At 43.5% G+C, this 21,844-nt stretch overlaps 1 protein-coding gene across 1 annotated transcript; it reads left to right on the forward strand.

Annotated features, from left to right (window-relative positions):
- The first annotated feature begins 7 nt into the window (after positions 1–7).
- Positions 8–21,196, forward strand: LOC138796577 (la-related protein 6-like). The gene is made up of 4 exons (XM_069976186.1): positions 8–76; positions 2,536–2,692; positions 8,971–9,181; positions 20,132–21,196. Exons 2-4 carry the CDS (start codon positions 2,544–2,546, stop codon positions 21,194–21,196), a joined length of 1,425 nt encoding a protein of 474 aa, XP_069832287.1. The 5' UTR covers positions 8–76; positions 2,536–2,543.
- The last annotated feature ends 648 nt before the right edge of the window (positions 21,197–21,844 follow it).

The raw sequence follows: 21,844 nt of genomic DNA on the forward strand, positions 1-21,844 counted from the left end.
GCATTGTGTGTGATTAGAAGAAGCTTTTTATAAAGTGATAATTTCTCTGTCTTTGACATTTTGAGGAGTGTCCCAGGTAAATCTATCAGCACAGACATGATGTAAACGTTCCTTGTAAAGCAGAGAAATAACCTGTACTAACATTACAGGAATTTACTCCTACCAGTAAGTGAATGAGGTAGACCTGAGGCCTGTGGTGGTGGGGGGCAGGATTTTCCCAGCAGAAAAAGACATGTCAGGAAAACTTACAGGTCCTCCTATAAAACCCAGTCAATCACAAGTTATGTCTTCGTAGTTTTTAGATGTTCTTCTTTCTCGTCATCTTTATTAAAGGAGAAGTCCGGCCAAAATTAATTTTTGATATGTTGTTACTTATGAAAAGTTATACAAATTTCTAATGTACATTAATTATGGGAAATGCACATATATTTAGTAGATCAGGAAGTGATAGAATTCTCTCAGATCCAGTGATGTCACGACAAAAAGTGTAATTCCTATGGAGTGTCCAGCAGGGGGCGATCTCTATATAGAAGTCTATGGGATTTTATTGTTTCTATGGATTTCTATGTAATGTAATGTAGTGTAGTGTACAGTGCTTTATTGAATGAATACATCTATGGAATACTTTGGGGAGCAAGTGTCCCTGCTCCCCAAAGTATTGCATAAATGTTTTCATTCTATACATTAGGATATGACAGCCCGCCACATTCCCGCTGCACTCCCGCCGATCCACCGCACTCCCGCCGATCCGCCGCATATACACTGAACTACAGCTCCCATCATCTGCTTATAGTATGAACAGGTGATGGGAGCTGTAGCTGGGTAATGGATATGCCGCCGGGCGCAGGGGGGAGCCGCTCAGTACACAGGAGCGCTCCCCCCTCCTCCTCCTTCTGGGAACCTTCCCCCTATAGCACTGCTATAGCATCCTGCAGCACTGCCTGGCCGTCGCTCTCCGCTCTCATATACCGGCTCCTGATGCATCAGCGCGGACACCAGGAAGCATCGGGAGCCGGTATATGAGAGCGGCGGCCAGGCAGTGCTGTAGGATGCTATAGGGGGAAGGTTCCCGGAAGGAGGAGGAGGAGGGAGCGCACCTGTGTACTGAGCGGCTCCCCCCTACGCCCGGCGGCATATCCATTACCCAGCTACAGCTCCCATCACCTGTTCATACTATAAGCAGATGATGGGAGCTGTAGTTCAGTGTATATGGTCCGGATCGGCGGGCGAAGGGAATGCGGCGGATCGGCATGCGGCGGATCGGCGGGCTTACTGTGATATCCTAATGTATTGAATAAATACATTTATGCAATACTTTGGGGAGCAGGGACACTTGCTCCCCAAAGTATTCCATAGATGTATTCATTCAATAAAGCACTGTACGCTACACTACAATACATTACATTACATAGAAATCCATAGAAACAATAAAGTCCTATAGACTTCTATATAGAGAGCGCCCCCTGCTGGACACTCCATAGGAATTACACCTTTCGTTGTGACGTCACTGGATCTGAGAGAATTCTAACACTTCCTGATCTACTAAATTAAGGGAAATAGCCCTATATGTGCATTTCCCATAATTAATTTACATTAGAAATTTGTATAACTTTTCATAAGTAATAACATATCAAAAATTAATTTTGGCCGGACTTCTCCTTTAAGTCCCCAAGCTAGACTATTAATTTAATTTAACTGGGGGCCGGTGTTTCAATTTAAACACCAGACCCCAAAATTAATTTGAGGCCAAACCCTGGAATAGATGACTCTACAGATGAGCGAACCGGGTTCGTGTTCGAGTGCATCCGAACCTGAACGATCGGCATTTGATTAGCGGGGGCTGCTGAACTTGGATAAAGCTCTAAGGTTGTCTGGAAAACATGGATACAGCCAATGACTATATCCATGATTTCCACATAGCCTTAGGGCTTTATCCAACTTCAGCAGCCACTGCTAATCAAATGCCGAAAGTTCGGGTTCGGATGGACTCGAGCATGCTCGAGGTTCGCTCTTCTCTAATAGACTCCCCTAATAAATACAGATATTAGAACAGCCCCCCTAAGTAAATACAGACCTTAGAACAGACCCTCCCCCTACAGCACTTTGGTATTTAGAAGTGACATTCACACCCTCATGATTATTTCTCTCTGGATCAGTGCGCAGTTGCTCCTGCCTCCAGAAGTTCAGGTAACTAATGATGATACCTCACTGGGTTGGTCTTATACATGAGCCCTATTGAATCTAAATAGGACTGGTGCATGGAACTGACTAGTCGCATCTGTAGTTACTAGAACTTCGGCCACAGTAGCGTCTTCACACTGCTCAGGTGAGAAACCCTCATGACGTGTACATTCCAATGATGAAGGCCTGAAGGTCCAACACATGCTTATACTGGAGATCATTGCACAAAGCTTATATTGTGTGTGTATAACTATACAATAATACTGGTGCTCCACTTTACAGTACAAAATACAAATATTTTTTTCCCTTTTCGTAACTTAAAAAAAATATTTACTTGTATTTCTTTCTTTTTAGTCTGTGTCATGGCGTCTTCTAGGTATGTTTATTCAAGCTCCAAAAATAACGGCTCTAGTGTTCCTGTGGATGTGCAACCTCATACCTTTAATTCCAACCTAATGTCCATGGAGCGAAACCTAGAGCCTCAAAACAATTATTTGGACTGCTCAAACAGGTAAATCAGAAATTGTCAATTTACAATGGTTGTGAATATAGTTTTTATTTTTCTTTAGGATCTGACAATAAAAGGATATATATTAGAGATGACCACAGCTGGAGCATGTTTGAGTCTGGCATTCAGCATTTGATTGCAAGTGGCTGAAGAAGTTGGATGCAGTCCTAGGGAGTACTGTTTTATTCTTTTTCCCCAGACTCCCTATGCCGTGGCCCGGAGTGCTTAGATGGTATACAGCAGGTGGGCTCTAGTGTTTTCACTAGGGCACTTGACCTCTGTACACATCGGCTCTGGCACTCGTAAATGTGTGGGTGCAGGTGCAATTAAGAAATAAGCACAAAGTCCTGCACTTAACCAGAAGGTGACTATTACTTAAAGGGGTAGTGCAGCTCTAAACAATTATTCACAAAATAACACACATTACAAAGTTATACAACTTTGTAATGTATGTTATGTGAATGGCCCCCTTCCCAATGTTCCCCCCCCCCCCCACCCATGCTAGACCAGGAAGTGTGGTGCATAATACTCACCGCATCTTGTGTCGACCCCTGTCCGTCATCTTAGCACAATGACGTAGTCTTCGGGACGCTTGCCGAACCGCTCCATCCATTCCTCATGCCGGCACGCCTCTGCCGCCTCATCAGCAGCTCAGCCGCGATTGGCTGAGCATAACTGTGCTCAGCCAATCGCGGCTGAGCACAGTTATGACGCAGCAGAGAGGGGACGGATGGAGCGGTTTGGCCGGCCTTCAGAAGACTACGTCATTGTCCTAAGATGGCGGAAGGGGATCGACACAGATGCGGTGAGTATAATGCACCACACTTCGGGTCTAGCGTGGGTGGGGGGAAACACGGGAAAGGGGGCCATTCATATACATAACATACATTACAAAGTTGTATAACTTTTGTAATGTGTGTTATTTTGTGAATAATTGTTTAGCGCCACACTAACAAGAGAAAAAGTGTAGCTTGACTTTAGAGAGGTACAGGGGCTGTCTTGGGGACCTTGCCTAGGTAGAAGAGTACTCTGCTAGGATAGTGTAGATTGCGACCTAGTGTTACTGTAGAGATTCCTCGTACTCACTGTTAGAAGAGAAAGTACTAGCTTGAAGACCGCTTTTTGCCAAACCAGCCCAGAGACTGTCAGGTTTGGTAGCATGAGTCTCGGGCATGAACCACTGGGCGAAGCTAACTCCTCAAAATTACACAAGGAAATCGAGCAGTTACTGGTAGGATTCTTCTGCTTAGGCCCTCTGTCCTACTGAGGATAAAATTTTCCAGTTTTCATACCTTATTTTATATCAAATGTCATGGTGCTTGTTCCAGTAAACAATGCTCTTTTATCATCTGTGGATTGTGCTACCTGGGCGGGGCTTCACAGACCAAGTGCCACTTAGCCCTGTCCACCGGAACCGCAGACCCCGTCACTGTGATGGCATCTGTGCATAGGTCCCGCCCCCTCAACACCCATTGGAACAGGCCAGCCTAAAGGTCAAGGCCCCACTCCCTCTAGGTCAGCCCATACCAACTGCCACTGAGGGGGCGGAGCCTATGTGCCAACGATTTCACAGGGGGGGGCCTGTTCCACGGAGATAATCAGCTGATTTGGACGATTATCCCTCCATGGAATAGATACAACGATCAGCCGATCGTGTCATCGACTCATCGTTTATTTAGGTGCAAACCTAAAATCCTCGGGCACCCACCGTGCGGCGGGCAACAAACGATTCCACAAACAGCATACTTTACCTAACCATGTTGCAGGGCTTCTCCTGCGCTCCTTCTTCCTCCCGGCCCCACGTGCAGCAGCAGCAGCTTAGGAGTGGCTTGTCTTAGCTGACAGACCGCTCAGCCAATCACTGGCTAGGAACGCCACGGCCAGTGATTGGCTGAACGGTCTGTCAGCTCAGACAGGCCACTCAGAAGCTGCTGCTGCTCTCGGGACTGGGAGAAAGAGCGCAGGAGAAGCCCTGTAGCATGGTTGAGTAAAGTATGCCGTTTAAACAAGGGCGGCAGCCCTCGCTAAACAATTAACGGGCCGTGGAATAGGCCCAGTAAACGAGTGCCGATCTAGCAGATCGGCGCTCGTTTACATTATTGATCTGGCCCCCATCGGCCCGTGGAATAGGACCCTTAGGTTCTGGGAAACTATAGCTGTAGCTCTGTCTCACTCCAGCTCCAACTCCATTAGTGACGCCAGGCCTGGCTGAAGACTGCAGCAGCAACTCTCGCTCTGTATCTCCTCACTGCAGACAACTGTCAAAAGTCCTTTCACCAGGAACTAACTGACCTTTTATAGGGGTGACCAGGTCTAACCTATTAATTGGTAGGACAAGTGTTAGAGATAAGAGAGGGAAGAAGTGTACCTGCACCAGTGGTTGGTCAAACGTGAGCAGAACAAACAGCAGTTAACCAGCTGTGCATACAGACAAATAGAGGGGGAGTGGGACACAAAGTGGCACTGCTTGAAAATGGCTCAATATTTTTTTTAGCAAATAAAACAAACTTTTTTTTTCACTATTTTTGGAGTGCTGCAGTATTCTTGGTATGTGTATAATATATATACACACACACACACACACACACACACACACACACAGTTAGGGCCAGAAATATTTGGACAGTGACACAATTTTTGCGAGTTGGGCTCTGCATGCCACCGCATTGGATTTGAAATGAAACCTCTACAACAGAATTCAAGTGCAGATTGTAACGTTTAATTTGAAGGGTTGAACGAAAATGTAGGATTTGTACACATTTCTTTACAAACACTCCACATTTTAGGAGCTCAAAAGTAATTGGACAAATAAACATAACCCAAACAAAATATTTTTTTTCCAATATTTTGTTGCGAATCCTTTGGAGGCAATCACTGCCTTAGGTCTGGAATCCATGGACATCACCAAACGCTGGGTTTCCTCCTTCTTAATGCTTTGCCAGGCCTTTACAGCCGCAGCTTCAGGTCTTGCTTGTTTGTGGGTCTTTCCGTCTTAAGTCTGGATTTGAGCAAGTGAAATGCATGCTCAATTGGGTTAAGATCTGGTGATTGACTTGGCCATTGCAGAATGTTCCACTTTTTTGCACTCATGAACTCCTGGGTAGCTTTGGCTGTATGCTTGGGGTCATTGTCCATCTGTACTATGAAGCGCCGTCCAATCAACTTTGCAGCATTTGGCTGAATCTGGGCTGAAAATATATCCCGGTGCACTTTAGAATTCATCCGGCTACTCTTGTCTGCTGTTATGTCATCAATTGACCCAGTGCCATTGAAAGCCATACCCATGCCATCACGTTGCCTCCACCATGTTTTACAGATGATGTGGTGTGCCTTGGATCATGTGCCGTTCCCTTTCTTCTCCAAACTTTTTTCTTCCCATCATTCTGGTACAGGTTGATCTTTGTCTCATCTGTCCATAGAATACTTTTCCTGAACTGAGCTGGCTTCTTGAGGTGTTTTTCGGCAAATTTAACTCTGGCCTGTCTATTTTTGGAATTGATGAATGGTTTGCATCTTGATGTGAACCCTTTGTATTTACTTCTATGGAGTCTTCTCTTTACTGTTGACTTAGAGACAGATACACCTACTTTCCTGAGAGTGTTCTGGACTTCAGTTGATGTTGTGAACGGGTTCTTCTTCACCAAAGAAAGTATGCGGCGATCATCCACCACTGTTGTCTTCCGTGGACGCCCAGGCCTTTTTGAGTTCCCAAGCTCACCAGTCAATTCCTTTTTTCTCAGAATGTACCCGACTGTTGATTTTGCTACTCCAAGCATGTCTGCTATCTCTCTGATGGATTTTTTCTTTTTTTTCAGCCTCAGGATGTTCTGCTTCACCTCAATTGAGAGTTCCTTTGACGGCATGTTGTCTGGTCACAGCAACAGCTTCCAAATGCAAAACCACACACCTGGAATCAACCCCAGACCTTTTAACTACTTCATTGATTACAGGTTAACGAGGGAGACGCCTTCAGAGTTAATTGCAGCCCTTAGAGTCCATTGTCCAATTATTTTTGGTCCCTTGAAAAGGAGGAGGCTATGCATTACAGAGCTATGATTCCTAAACCCTTTCTCCGATTTGCGATTTGGATGTGGAAACTCTCATATTGCAGCTGGGAGTGTGCACTTTCAGCCCATATTATATATATATATAATTGTATTTCTGAACATGTTTTTGTAAACAGCTAAAATAACAACTTGTTACTGTCCAAATATTTCTGGCTATATATATATATATATATATATATATATATATATATATATATATATATTATATTAAATATAATTTTTTTTTTTCCCAAGAAGTTTGCATATCCCGGCAGAATTTTTGCTTTCTTGTCCTAGAGACTATGAATGATAACACAAATATTTTTGCCACTGTGTTTTCTCTATTTTTTTTTTTTAATCATAGTGGCGACCAAAATATCAAAATGATCAAAAGTTTGCATACCCCAGTTCTAAATACCATGTATCGCCCCCTCAAGATGCACAAGGAGGCACTCAGAGAAAAATGGGCTGCATGGTCGAGTCACAAGAAGAAAGACGTTACTGCGCAAATGCCCCAAAGTATCTCGCCTAAACAGCACCAAGACAAGTCTCAAAACTTCTGGAACTTGGTAATTTGGAGTGATGAGACCAAAATCAAACTTTTTGGCCACAGCCATAAATGTTAAGTTTGGAGAGGTATTAACAAGGGCCTATAATGAAAGGAACACCATTCCTTCTGTAAAGCATGGAGGCTGATGTTTTGGGGATGTCCACTACAAAGGCACAGGAAACCTGGTCAAACTTGAAGGAAAAATGAATTCAGCATGTTGCCAGCAAATACTGGAGGAAAATTTGCACTCATCAGCCCAGAAGCTGCACATAGAACGTACATGACCGTTCCAGCATGACAACGATCCAAAACACAAGGCCAAGTCAACCTGTCATTGGCTACAGAAGAACAAAGTGAAGGTTCTGGAGTGGCCATCAGTCTCCTGACCTTAATATCATTGAGCCACTCTGGGGAGATCTCAAGCACACAGTTCATGCAAGACAGCCCAAGAATTTACAGGAACTGGAGGCTTTTTGCCAAGAAGAATGGGCAGCTTTGCCATCTGAGAAAATAGAGAGCCTCATCCATTACTACAACAAAAGACTTTAAACTGTCATTGATGTGGGGGCAGTACATGGTATTTAGAACTGGGGTATGTAAACTTTTGATCAGGGTCATTTGGATGTTTTTGGTTGTCATTTAAAAAGAGAAAAAAAACTGTGGTTTGACAATAAATGGCTTCACCCAACCACTAACCATGAGTGGAAAAAAGTTTGTGTTGTCATTTATATTCTTTGAAAAAAGGAAAAGAAAGCAAAAATTCTGCTGGGGTATTTAAACTTTTGAGCACAACTGTGTGTGTGTACACACTCACAGTGAAACCTCTATGAGCCAACCACATAATTTTTGGTCTAGTCAAAGAACAAAGTAAAGAAAACGCAGAATTAAGTGTCTAATTGAAGCAGGAACATGTACAACATACACTTATACCTGCATAATGATGAAAGAGCACACAGTCATGTGTTTAATGAGACAGCATTCATACAGCAAGCAGTACTGTATAATGAACTTTTTTAGTACACCTCTACATATGGGAAGTATTGCCCAGCCCTAAAACTATTCTTGGAACTGACTACAGTATACCATAAGTGCACTGCAAACCAAAAATTATAAAGGAATGCAGAAAGTACTGTAATTGAAATCCAGTACTGTATCTTATCATTGCGCGCCCCCAGCAGTTGCTCTCTTGTTGCTCATACGACTCTAATGGACAAACATTGATAAAAATAGCTATACAGTATCTTGGATATCTCCATTTATCTCATGAAGTTAGATGCAGGACCGCTTGAATGGCTAACTGTGCTTAAATAAGGGGACATACGATCTCTGTTTTTATGACAACGTGTAAACTTAAAGTTACCTTTTGTTAATAAAAAAAACAAAAAAACCCTTTACAACAAACAGGAACATGTAATGATTCAGGTCATAGGGAGATACAACTGGCCATATCTTTGTTATAAAGTCATAATTTTCCTTTGCAGCAGGAACAAATGCAACCTTTCCCTTTCACCTTACTTGATTGACATACAGCATGGCTCTTTGGCTGCAAAAGAAAATGACAATTTTAGAACTTTACAAACAGCCATCAGAACAAACCTGTGACCTCGGAGGTCCCCTTTAAGGGGTAGAAATAGGTTGTTTTTTTCATGTCTTTGTTTTAATTTTGCCTATATACCCCCATTCAGAGGTTTCTGTGACTTGAATGATACTTTGGATGAGGACTCGTATGATGGGGAGTGTACAGTTCCGGATGTGCAGCTAATCCGCAAGATTGTAAGCCAAGTGGAGTTCTACTTGTCAGATGAAAACTTGTCACATGATGCGTTTCTACTCAAACATGTCCAAAAAAACAAAAAGGGCTTTGTAAGCATCAAGCTACTTACTTCCTTCAAAAAGGTATGTCGCTTTCCCAGATTTACAACACAGATTTCAGTGCAAATCATATGACTGTCACACATTTCTCTCAAATACACAATGGCGGCAATTTTATGTATAATAAGTGTCGAAATGTACGTAACTTAATGTTGCAAGACCAAAGCCGCCATGTAGCCCAAGGCTGATGCTGAAGGATAAATAATAGAGATGAGTAAACCTCGAGTGTGCTTCTCCAAACCCGGGTGTCCAACATTTGATTACTGTTGGCTGAAGAAGTTAGATGCTACCCTAGGGAAAATCATGGAAAATCATGGATGCGGCCACAGACTGGTTTTGAGCCTATAAGCAGGCCAATATATAAAAACATAGCACACTTCAATTCTTTTTGCTGGGTGATGGCCGGCCACAGTGTTTGTTAAACCAACCGTAGCTTTATACCAACTTGCACGTGCGGTGCCCAACTCACACTCTGTGGGTAGCAAACGGTGCGCCACCGGCGGACTCCCCTGTAGATGTCCAATGTGCTGTTAGGCAGGTAATTATATATATATATATATATATATATATATATATATATATATATATATATATATATATAGGCAGGTAATATATATATCTATCTATATATATATATATATATATATATATATATATATATATATATATATATATATATATTATTTTTTTTTTTTTTTATTATTTATTTTTTTGACCAAATTTTACAGGAAAGAGGGAGGGTGGGAAAACCGGCTCCTGGGAGGTCAGTGGAGACTAACTGAGCACGAGAACAGCTTTCTCATAAGAGGGGCCACTGCAGCTATGCAACTGCAGGTACAATTAGCCCAAAAACCTGGGAGACACCGGGTTAGGCTACAGGAGGGACAAAAAAAAACTTAACCCCTTCTTGGCAGCCTAATACAAACACCTGGCTGCACCTGAACCTATGGAGGATGCCACACAATACAGTCTGTGTGCACCCTCCTTATGCATTTGGGTGCCCTCCAGACTGCAAAAAGGCTCCATACCTTACCCACTATTTATTTTACACTGTCAGGAATAAAAATTGCTTGGTGATGGCCTGCCATACTCTGGGGGTAGTAAACGGTGTGCCACTGGTAGACATCCTCAGGGGCGGTCTTGGCATTTCTGGGGCCCCAAACGAAGTTATGTCTGGGGCCCCCCCTCGACACGCGTTCCAAAACAATAGACCGCTGTGTGTTGCCCCCAGTAGTATATACCCCTTGTGCGCTACCGCCAGTAATATATACTCCTTGTGTGCTTCCCCCAATAGTATATACCCCTTGTTTGCTTCCACCAGTAGTATATAGACCCCTGTGGGTTCCCCCAGTTATATATATAGCCCCCCTGTGTGCTGCCCCCAGTTGTATATACCCCTATGTGCTCCCCCACTAGTATATAGGCCCCCTGTGTGCTCCCTCAGGGGTATTTAGCCCCCCTGTGTGCTCCCCCACTTGGATATAGACCTCCTGTGTGCTCCCCCACTTGGATATAGACCCCTGTGTGCTTCTCCAGTAGTATATAAACCCCCTGTGTGGTTCCCCCAGTAGTATATAAACCTCCTGTGTGCCCCACCAGTATTATATAGACCCCTTGTGTGCTGCCCCAGTTGTATACAGACCCCTGTGTGCTCCCCCAGTTATATATAGACCACCTGTGTGCCTCACAAGTAGTATATAGACCCCCTGTATGTTCCCCCAGTAGTATATAGACCCCCTGTGTGCCCCACCAGTAGTATATAGACCCCTATGTGCTCCCCCAGTAGTATATAGCCCCCTTGTGTGCTCTCCCACTTGGATATAGACCTCCTGTGTGCTCTCCAAGTTGTATATAGACCCCATTCTGCTGCCCCAAGTAGTATATAGACCCCTGTGTGCTGCCCCCAGTAGTATATAGACTCCTCAGTGAATCCCCAGTAGTCTATAGCCCCCCTGTGTGCTCCCCCTAGTTATATAGACCCCAGATGTGCGCTCCCCAGTTAAACAGACCCCTGTGTGCTCCCCCCTCCCATATAGTATATAACACAATAAAACAAACACTTATACTCACCTGGGTCCGGGCGTCTCCTCTTCTCTTCACTTTTGTGGCCACAGGAAGGGTTTTCCCTGCGATCACAAGAGGCCGCACTCCCCTTGTCCTGGCGCCGATGCTCCAGTGATGTCACTGGAGTGCTGGCACCACAAGGACAAAGCTGCCCTTTCTGCGGCCACAAGAGTGACTGACAGGAAGGGAGCCAATGTGTCCCGCCCTGTCAGTGCTGCTGCATGGAACTACGAGCGCTCATTACGAGTGCTTATAGTTACAGTTCAGATGGCAGCAGCGAGCGCGGCAGCGGCCCTGTCTAGCGCTCTTGAGCACAAGAGCAGGACGTGGGGGCCCCCCTGGATGTTGGGGGCCCCAAACGATCGCTTGGGGTGCTTGGTGCCAAAGACCGCCACTGGACATCCTCTGTACACATCCAATGTGCTCCCAATGCAGGTAATCTCAGCCACAAAGGAGCCCTGTTAGACATACATAGGGCTCCGACCACTAACCAGCAAAAATATCCAGCTCAATTCCATCCTGGAACCCTGACAGAAATACATCTGTTCCATTCTCTGAAAGGTGAACGCCACCAGACACCATTAGGCCCTTGTTGTCACCCTCCAGTTGGCGATGTCTAACTACCACACCAGAGTGTGCACGTACTAATCTACACATTCTTGCATTCAGGGTTTTGCAATCCCATTCGACCGCTGCAGGATCCCTGGCATACAGCCAAACCATGCAGGGGACATGCAGGGGACAATCTTCGAGCAGACCAGAATGCATTCTGAAAATAGTGGCCCGAATCTTTCCAAATCCACACGCATGAGGGTAGTCAACTCACCAATCTTACAGTAACACAGGTCATTGTCCCCCATGTGGATGATTAAAAGGACAAGCTCCGTCACCATGCCAGCTATAGCCATGACCTTTGTCAAGAATTGATGTCACTGAAGCCCATGAATACCCCTCCAGGAGACCTTGATAGAAATTTTCTACAGTCCAAATGGCAGGAGGAACTACATCTGTAAGGGAAAAAAACAGTAAGTATCTCATGCTAACAACTAAAGCATGCAAAGCTGGCTGAGCACCAGCGACCAATTATCATAACAGCTGATTCAGAAAGGCCTAGCAGCCACTGTCTCCGCCCCAGATTGCATCCCACATTCCCTAGGTGAAAGCCTCAAAGCTACCGGCAATTTGCAAAACATTAATTTAAATTGGAATATGGGGAGAGGGGAGCCATCCTTATGTACCAAAAACTGAACCTCTTGGGCCATGACCCCTGCATACTCTGCTACTAAATGAACAAGGCAGTCTGGGCCATATACGGCCCATAATGTCAACCAAGCCCCTTGGCCATAAGAATCTGTTTTTGACCACCTAATCCTAACACTCAGCTTGCCATTACCCCTTACTACATCTGACTCCAGCAAACCTCCCGACTTATTCTTAGAGGGAGGAGTTCACCCACCTGCAATGCGCCAAAAAAGCTAGGCCAAACGCAGCCGCAAAAAGCTTGCCTCAAGAAGATTTACAAGCTGACAAGCCTAACTAGAAGCTGATATCATACCGGGCGCCACTAATCCAGACTCTCCCTCTCCTTTTTACCATCCCTGCCATATCAGGAAGGATCTCATAACATCCTCCCATACCAATAAGCGGAAGTAAAGAAAAAGAAAGACCAGAGGATCTAAGGTTGAGGTCCACCATATCCCAAAAGCACTCCGGGCAGGGCCTGCCCACCTCGCCGACTCCAATCAGAAAGGCTCTAAAGTCCTGCCAAAGAAAGCGAGACAAAGCATCAGTCAGCTTGTTGTCAACACAAGAGGATGCACTGTGCTAATAAGGTCCTCTCATTGTGTGTTAGTAGGAGCCTGAACTCCCAAGGTCCAATTCAATAAGCAGCATACACACGATAAATCCAATTCTTCTTAATTTATTTTTCTTCAGCAACACTTAGTTACATAGTTACAAAAACTTCACCACTGAGTGATCAAATGCAAAAACAGCGCTGATGAGAGGACCATAGCAATAAATAGTAGCGAAAATGTCCACCACCCAGCCGGGCTGATCCAAGTTCACATTAGGACACTTACACTCACGGAACTGGTAGAGAGTTTCGAAGCAAGCACCTCTTTTTCAAGCATATGTGAATTGACACCACATTTATGCCTAGGAAGCCTCGCGAGAGTTCTTCCGCAGCTGCTAAAAACAAGAAATGACATGATCAGTAACAATATATAGTCTGGATAAAAAAGTGCTCTAGGCACATATATTTAAACAATACATAGTATTATATCACAACATTAACAGTACATTAACAATATTTATCGTAGTATAAGAAGACCTGATCACTATCAAACTCCTACCGCCCTAACTTATACTGAGTAATTACAAAAATACACTAAAATTGCACATTTCATTAAGTCCTTTTGGTCATACTGTATCCAATAACTGGATCCAGTACAACTCACATTGTAATAATTTCTTCTTTATATTCACCTCATTATCCCCTTTAATTTCCTCCAACACCATCCACCTTAGTTCGCTGATATTATGCTTAAATTCTATAAAGTCTTTTACCACTCCTGTCTCACCAAATTTATTTATTTATTTTCTCCTATGCCTCTCTGGAGCCCTCTCAGAATAGCTGCTCTATGCTCACCTAGGCGCGTCTTCACACTGCGGGAAGTTTGTCCCATGTAGCAGAAACCGCACGGACATTTCAGTAAATAAACCACTCTCATGCTATCGCATAAGTACAGTCGCCTGATCTTAATGGGAAAACCTTTATGTGGATGAAGAACTGAATCACCCGCAATGATAGCGTTACAGTTCTGACACTTGCGGCATAAAAATGTGCCGCATTTTTTCGAACCCAAGAACATTTGTCTCGTTGTTGTTGTTTTTTCTTTTTAATGTCTGCCCGTACCAGCTGGTACACAAACCTAGGGGGTTTAGAGAACAATCTACCATACTTAGGTTCATATTGCAACATTCCCCAGTGTTTCTGAATCACTTGTTTGACCATATTTGCATGTTTGTCATAGGTAGAAATAAACATCATAGTATCTCCTTCTTTCTTTCTAATTCTCTTAGTCAGTAAACTTTCTCTCTTTATTCTAACTACTTCTTCTCTCTGGTATCCCCAATTTACATACTTCTCAATCATATTTTCTTTATTGAGTTGGTACTCTGTGTCTGAGCTACAGATTCGCCGGATACGAAAAAACAGACCCTGGGGAATACCCTTAAAAGTCTGAGGGGCATGATTGCTACTTCTTAGTAATGCTTTAATTCCGATCCATGGGTTTGTAAAATAATGTTGTGGTAATTTGATTATTCTCTTCCTTCCTTACTTCGACATTCAGAAAGTGAATGCATTTTGGATCACATTCTAAAGAAAATTCAATAAGTGGATGACATGAATTTAAATAAATCATAAACTCATCGAGTGCCTCTTTACTGCCTTTCCAAAACATACAAATATTGTCCCACATAGCGAGACTAAGATTTAATAACTGCGCTATGTGCATGAGACCAGACAAACCTTTGTTCAAAGTTGGACATAAAGATATTTGCGACACTAGGTGCCACAGGGAACCCCATCGAGGTCCCCTGTAGCTGTAGGTAGAAATCATCCCCAAACCGGAAATAATTTCTACTTAAAATAATAATTTACAGTATATACTATGATAAATATTAATGTTCTGTTAATGTTGTGATATAATACCATATATTATTTAAATATATGTGCCTAGAGAGCTTTTTCCACCAGACTATATATTGTTACTGATCATGTCATTTCCTGTTTTTATCAGCCGCGGAAGAACTCTCGCGAGGCTTCCTAGGCATAAATGTGGTGGTGGGTGTCAATTCACATATGCTTGAGAAAGAAGCGCTTGAAACGTCGGACGTGAACTCTCTACCAGTTCCGTGAGTGTCAGTGTCCTAACGTGAACTTGGATCAGCCTGGCTGGGCGGTGGACATTTTTGCTACTATTTATTGCTATTTTTGCATTTGATCACTCAGTGGTGAAGTTTTTGTAACTATGTAACTAAGTGTTGCTGAAGAAAAATAAATTAAGAAGCATTGGATTTATCGTGTGTATGTTGCTTATTGAATTAGAGCTGCTTGTCAACACCTGGTACATGCCACAATCTGAAATAAATGTTGTAGTCCAGACAATGCAGAACCAAATGTCGACGCAAAGTAATGACTGGTAGGATAGATGAAGACCGACTGTTAAAGCATAAAACAACGTGAGATTGTCTGACCAGATGCATATATGTCTGTTGGCAAGCACTGGGCCCCAAATCTCGATAGCCACTACTATAGGAAAGAGTTCCAACAAGGTCAAATTTTAGAGGCCCGCTTCCCTCCACCCCTCAGGCCAGACTTCGGCACACCATTCGTTGCCTAAGATGGCTCTGAAACAAATGCCCGCAGCATCCGTGAATAGGGCAATTTCCTCATTAGTAAGTCCATTACCCATCAAACAAGTATGCCTGTTTATAAGAGCGCATAAATTCCCTTCATATCTTAAAGTCTAAGGCTCTATTCATACGTCCTGTTCATGTCCTTAATTGCGGATCCGCAATAATATAGGACCAATGTATTTCAATGGACCTATACACACATCCGTGTTGTGTACTGGGCTGCAATCCGTTCCGCAAAAAAAAAAGGACAGACCCTAGTACGGACAGTAACTGACACATCCAATACAACTCTATGGGGTCTGTATTTTACTGAAGCAATACGGATGCAATACGGATGCAATACGGACTGAATTTGCGGATTGTATACTGACTGAAATTTGCGGATTGGAAAAATATACTGACGTGTGAATAGACCCTTACTGTCGGTAATTTTTTTTTTGCAGAAATCAGTAGTACAAAAATTTTGTAATTGGGTTTATTAGCCGAAAAGTGCATTTTTATCATGAAAAAGCAATTTTAAGCTCTTCCCCTGTCTACATTGTTCTCTATGAAGAGGGGAGCGGTGGAGGGAGATGAGGCACCAAAACAGGATAACAAAGAGTTAATTTACAGCTACATCACCAGGCTTTCTTCTCTGAAGTCAGCACTGACCTCTGACCTCTGAATGGGGGCTTCTAGCAGCTCCCTGCTGTGTAATCCTTTGTTCTCTCCTGCCGACTAATCTCCCTCCTCCCCCTCCCCTCTCCATAGCACAAACAGGATCCAACTGATGTAAAACAGTCGAGATTTCCTGATAATGAGCAGTGGATGACAGGAGAGGAGGGGGGGGACCTGGGAAAAGTGTTTTTAAATGCAGATAATGGCATATTTGCCTAATAAACCCAATTACAACGTTTCTTAAAATCGCCTGTACTATTGATTTGTGAATTTTTTTTTACGACAGTGACACTTTAAGGTCTGCTTTTAACATGCCCGTTAGATGGATGTGATGCTCAGGGCATCTGACCGCTTTGGTTAGCCAGGGACAGCCAACAGAAAAATATCCTTCCCATGGGCAAAACCTGGCAAGGGAAAATCAGTTACCTTCTTAACCCCCAGGAAACCACTTATCAAGTTCACCAACCTCTTGGGCTTATCTACAGGGAGTCTGAAAACTATTTCTTGTGAATCGATTTCATTACCCTAGAAAGTTAGCTTTGTGGCTGGCTTTTAGTTTCTTCGTTGCCTGAAGAACCGTTAGGGTGCAACAGGTGATTAATGAGTCTGAACTTACCAGGCTCTTTTTTTTTTTTCTGAACCCCTAACGGAGAAACCCGTAAATTACTGAAAGAGGGATTGGGGGAGGCCCAGCCATGTGCCCAGCCATGTGCCCCAAAGAAACCTCCTTGGCAATATTTCGCATTACCCTTTAAGATGATCCTGAGCCGACTTCAAGTTGTCAAGGGTAAGCGGAATAAAAGAAAGGTATAAAGAAGTATGTAAATGTAAAACTGGAGGGCAACACCTCCGCTTCCATATTGGGAGTCTGCAATGGCCCTCGTTGAAGAGCCAGCAGGAACCAGAAGGTTGCGCGGCCACTGACCCTGGCGCTACCAAGGGTGATACTTTTTGTCGCCATCGTTATGCACTATGGCCTTGCCCCCCCCCCCCCCACCCAGCCAATTTCAGGCTGGAGAGCCATGCGCCTTTAAATGTCCTCATCGTACCTCCACCACGCCGAGCCCCCATGAGATATATATATATCGGCACTATAAATGCTGTCCTGATAAATAACACTCAGAGTGCTTTTGGCCCATGATACAACAAAGTACATAAAAAGCCTGTAGCCAGTTGTTCATGGTTTTTGCCATTCGAGGCTTCCTGTCGATCTGCCATTATCAGAAAACTGGTGCCTTTACTTTTCCACAATGTGTTGGTCCACCGATACGAGCAACGAAATGTCAACATATTAAAAAGGATTTTTCTTTTCTTTCGAAATCAAAGTGAGCATCCAGCAAGCTAATCCAGCAGAAGAATGCTTCTTTATGTATATTGGTTAATGGAGGGGGTAGAGTCTGTTTTACTGCTCCAAAGCCAACAACCTTAGTGGACAAAGGGCGAGCAGATGGCTTACCCAAAATCGCCTTCAAGGCTTCTAATACTTTAGGGTCCCCTGACCCACCCGCCCCCCAAGCTTCCTTGAAGGTGAACTTACCCAAATAAGAGAAACCTGATGCAACGCGGAGAGAAAATTGCTGACCAAGCTGTGGGAAACCTGGATCAGTGCACTTGACTTCAAACTCCCCATGCTGGAAGAAGACTGGCTTCTGCATCCACAGGAATCCCTTGGACACTGGCCAGATACCTCAGAGGCGCTAAAGAATCCATCCAAGGAAGACTGGGAGTGCCAACAAGAGGCACCTGGTAACACCTGGAAAGTTGATGATGAGCGGGCCATTCCTAGAGTGATGTCGGGAAGCAGATCTCTGCCTAAAGGTGCCACGCTCATAGGAAAGGGCCCTAAAGGTTGACTGTACTGGCCTGGGCAAAGACCGCTCCTGAACTACAACCAGAGTCAAGGGCATACTAATACTGGGGGGCTGTGGGTCCCCCACCACGGCATTCACTCCAGCTAAATCCTTGGATGCAGAGCCGACTCTCTTAAGGGCGACATCCGGGCCAGACTGCTGTAGTTATCCAGGGATATCTAAGGGGCTGGCTTGACTGGTGAGCTACAGGGGCAGAGATCTCTGAAGGGGTTAATGGCAGCACTGGCACAAAGGGGACGGAGGGCCTGATATGTCGAAGGGGGGGACAGCACTAGCTGGCTTTGATCAGCAGATGACACAGCAACTTCCGCTGTAACCTGTTGAGCTGTAGGAAGAGGGCACAAGCTGGAAAACACTAAGGAGGCACCTGTTAAGGGAGGCGAGTGCACTGGCAGGTGACAGACACTGTGCCCGGCTCCATGTGACTTACTGCGCACATGGCCAGGGACTGGGGCTTAAGCGACCAGATGCGCAGGAACGCCATGTGGACTGCCTACTCGCATTGCTTGGCCATCAGTTCCTCATCAGTCGTGGACACCATGGGACCACTAAAACCAGGTCCTGGGAGCTCAGTGGGGCTGATTGAGCACAGAAGCAGCCTTCCTTATAAGAGGTGCCACTAATCATTTAGCCCATTCCTGGCGGCCTAGTACAAACACTTGTCTCCACTTGAACCTATGGAGGATGCCACACATGCAATCTGTGTGCACCCTTGTTATGCAGTCGTCTATATCCACCAGGACTCTGTAATCAAATGCTGAACACTCGGGTTTGGATAGACCTGACTGTGCTTGAGAATCCATCTCTATATATAAATCTAGTAATGGTATTGATATAATGTAAATAGTAGTGTAAGTGTTTCAAATTCAAATATCACAAGGAAAAATGTTAATTGGCTCTAGTTTCTATTATATTGAAGAGTTCTAATTTTACTGTTTTATGAATTGTATAGAGTACAGTATAATAGCCTACATATTTATTACTTCTGCAATCATAAGGAAGCAAGTTTACTGTTCATAAACTGTTGATATATATTCATAGGGAACTTAGTTCTAAAATCAACTACAATTTACAGGCATATCTAAGAATTTTTACAAATTAATTATGTTTATTGAACTCTGGAATGTAGGTCCTTATTCAATGGCTACTCGTTGCATTTACACGTCTTTTGTATTCATACATGGAATTGTCTCTGATAATTGTAATCTGCAAGCATTGATGGTTTCCATTTACCCCAATACCTTTTTTTCCATAGTCGCAATTTCCTGGTGAAATTGTTCACCATGTTCATCGCTCACCGCTCCACAGTTTGGTGCAAAGAAGTCTAGATGAGAGTGCAAGAAATGAATCTTTAAAAACATGTTACATCCCAGGTTGCCATGGGAAACTAAGACACTTTTACTGTTAGACAGTTTTATCTCCCCCATGGTCTTTTATATCCTTCTATTGGTCATTCTAAGATGAGGCAATATAACCAGTTGATGATGCAATACTGATGATGCAAACTTTTCCCAGTATCACATTCCCATTGTATCACAGGCTGTGAGAAATATAGAAAGTACGTCTATATCTTGAAAATTAGAGCCAATTTCAAAATGTAATCATTTTCGAACTCAGCATCCCAAAATTAGTTGAGTTCAACTGTTTTCATGTCGGAATCTTTTTAGCTGTTAACCAGTGTTATATAAAATAAAATTGTTAACCCCTTTCGCCCTTGACTGGATGGGACAGTACGGGACAGTTATGGAAAAAACATTGTTTATGCGTTTCGTTGTGAGCCTTGCTAACATTCCATGATTCCCTTCACCATTCCAGACAATAATATTTTATTATTGGTCAGTCAGTTTTAATTTTTTAGCATTTGGTATATGCATCAATGTCGTTCTTTTTAATTGGCTACTGCTACATTGTTATTTGTATGAATCTCCTAGTTATTCCTGTTATTCATTCATTTTAGATTAAGTCACTAACACGAGACTGGAGACAGACCCTGTATGCTCTTCACTTTTCTGAGCTCTTAGAGGTTAATGAAGAAGAAACCAAAGTCAGGCGGAAAAATCCAGTTCCAGACAGTCTTCTTGGACTTCCTCCCACCAAAGTATTGTTGGCCTGGAATCTAGATAATTCAGAAACAATCTTACCTGGAAAACCTCAAAGCCTTTTGGAGACTGTTACGTGTCTGTTTTCTTCATATGGGGTTATCACTTCAGTACGCATCATAAAACCTGGTAAAGAGATTCCGTATGATGTTAAGAAATATCTGTCTAAATATCCTGAACTGGCGATGAGAAACTGCGCTCTGGTAGAATATGAGAGTCTAGAAGGTGCCAGGAAAGCTTTAGATGCCTTCAGCACAGGGCAGTGTAACCCTACCCAATCCTACAAGGTGATCCCTGTAAGTAGAAGGGGGACATGCAAGAAAAGTGGCTTGGAGTCTGAGGAGAGTGAGAGCTCAGACCTACCTGATGATAAGAAGTTGTCAAAAAAACATAGAGTTCTAGGAAAGTTGCAGCACACAATAGATGATTTGTCGGGCTACAGCTCATCTGAGTCTGATAGTACTCCAGCTTCACCAGTTATGGCACCTCACTACCTTACTACTATGAATTTTACAAACTCTGATGCTGGCTTTAGACCACATTCATTCAGCAGTCCTCGATCTTCTCCATTATTAGCGCGCAGATGCTTCACCCAACCTTACCATAACCTTTCCCCCTTAGCCACAGATCTTGGTAACAGATTTTTTGCTAGCCCAGGAACAAGTCCAGAGATTTGTCCTAGATTTCCTGAGCATTCTAATGATAGTGGGATGTACTCTTCTAGCCCTTGGGTTCAAAAACGCAAAGCTGCTTACAGTCTTCACATGGAGAATAAGTTGCTCCCCTGCAGCCCTTTAGCTGTGAATAAGACCCCCCTCTCACATGGGCTTTCAAGTGGGGTACTGCGCCTTCCACATGGACCCGATGGAAGTAAAGGCTTTCACAATAGTATTGGCAGGGGAAAACTGTTCTTTTCTTGTTAAATAATTGTAAAAATCAAAACTGTTCTTTTCTTGTTAAATAATTGTAAAAATCAATAAATAAGGCCACATAATCTTGTAAATTGTTTGGTCAAAATATAATCCCCATTTTCCTTAATGTCAGCTGCAACTTAGGATCCAAAAAAAACCAAATAAAGAATGACAGAATATATAACTGTTGACACTGTAGGATGCGGTTAGGACAAGGAGACACATGGTACCTGTCATATATCTGTCTGTGCTTACAGGATTCAGAGAAAATTTTTATTATACAGTACAAAGAGTCATTCCCGAGCTCCCACCATTCTACATCCTGGAAGCACAGATAGATATGTAACTGGTTCACTTAAAGGGGTTGTTCATCAATTTTTTTTTTTTCTTTCAAATCAACTGGTGCCATAAAGTGTTAGAGATTTGTAATTCACTTCTATTAAAAAATCTTAAGTCTTCCAGTACTTATCAGCTGCTATGTGTCCTGCAGGCAGTGGTGTTTTCTTTCCTGTCTGACACAGTGCTCTCTGTTGCCTCCTCTGTCCATGTCAGGAACTGACCAGAGCAGCAGCAAGTCCCCATAAAAAAAACCTCTCCTGCTCTCCAGACTGGAAATAATACAACTTCCTGTGGGGCATACAGCAGCTGATAAGTACTGGA

This window comes from Dendropsophus ebraccatus, chromosome 7, assembly GCF_027789765.1.
Source record: "Dendropsophus ebraccatus isolate aDenEbr1 chromosome 7, aDenEbr1.pat, whole genome shotgun sequence".
In the NCBI taxonomy this organism is placed as follows: domain Eukaryota; kingdom Metazoa; phylum Chordata; class Amphibia; order Anura; family Hylidae; genus Dendropsophus; species Dendropsophus ebraccatus.

Excerpts from the sequence above, each read along its gene's own strand:
- LOC138796577 (XM_069976186.1), top strand. The coding sequence starts at position 2,544 with ATGGCGTCTTCTAGGTATGTTTATTCAAGCTCCAAAAATAACGGCTCT. Across the intron at positions 2,693-8,970 it reads TATTTGGACTGCTCAAACAG|AGGTTTCTGTGACTTGAATG; the intron begins GTAAATCAGAAA and ends ACCCCCATTCAG. Across the intron at positions 9,182-20,131 it reads TACTTACTTCCTTCAAAAAG|ATTAAGTCACTAACACGAGA; the intron begins GTATGTCGCTTT and ends CATTCATTTTAG.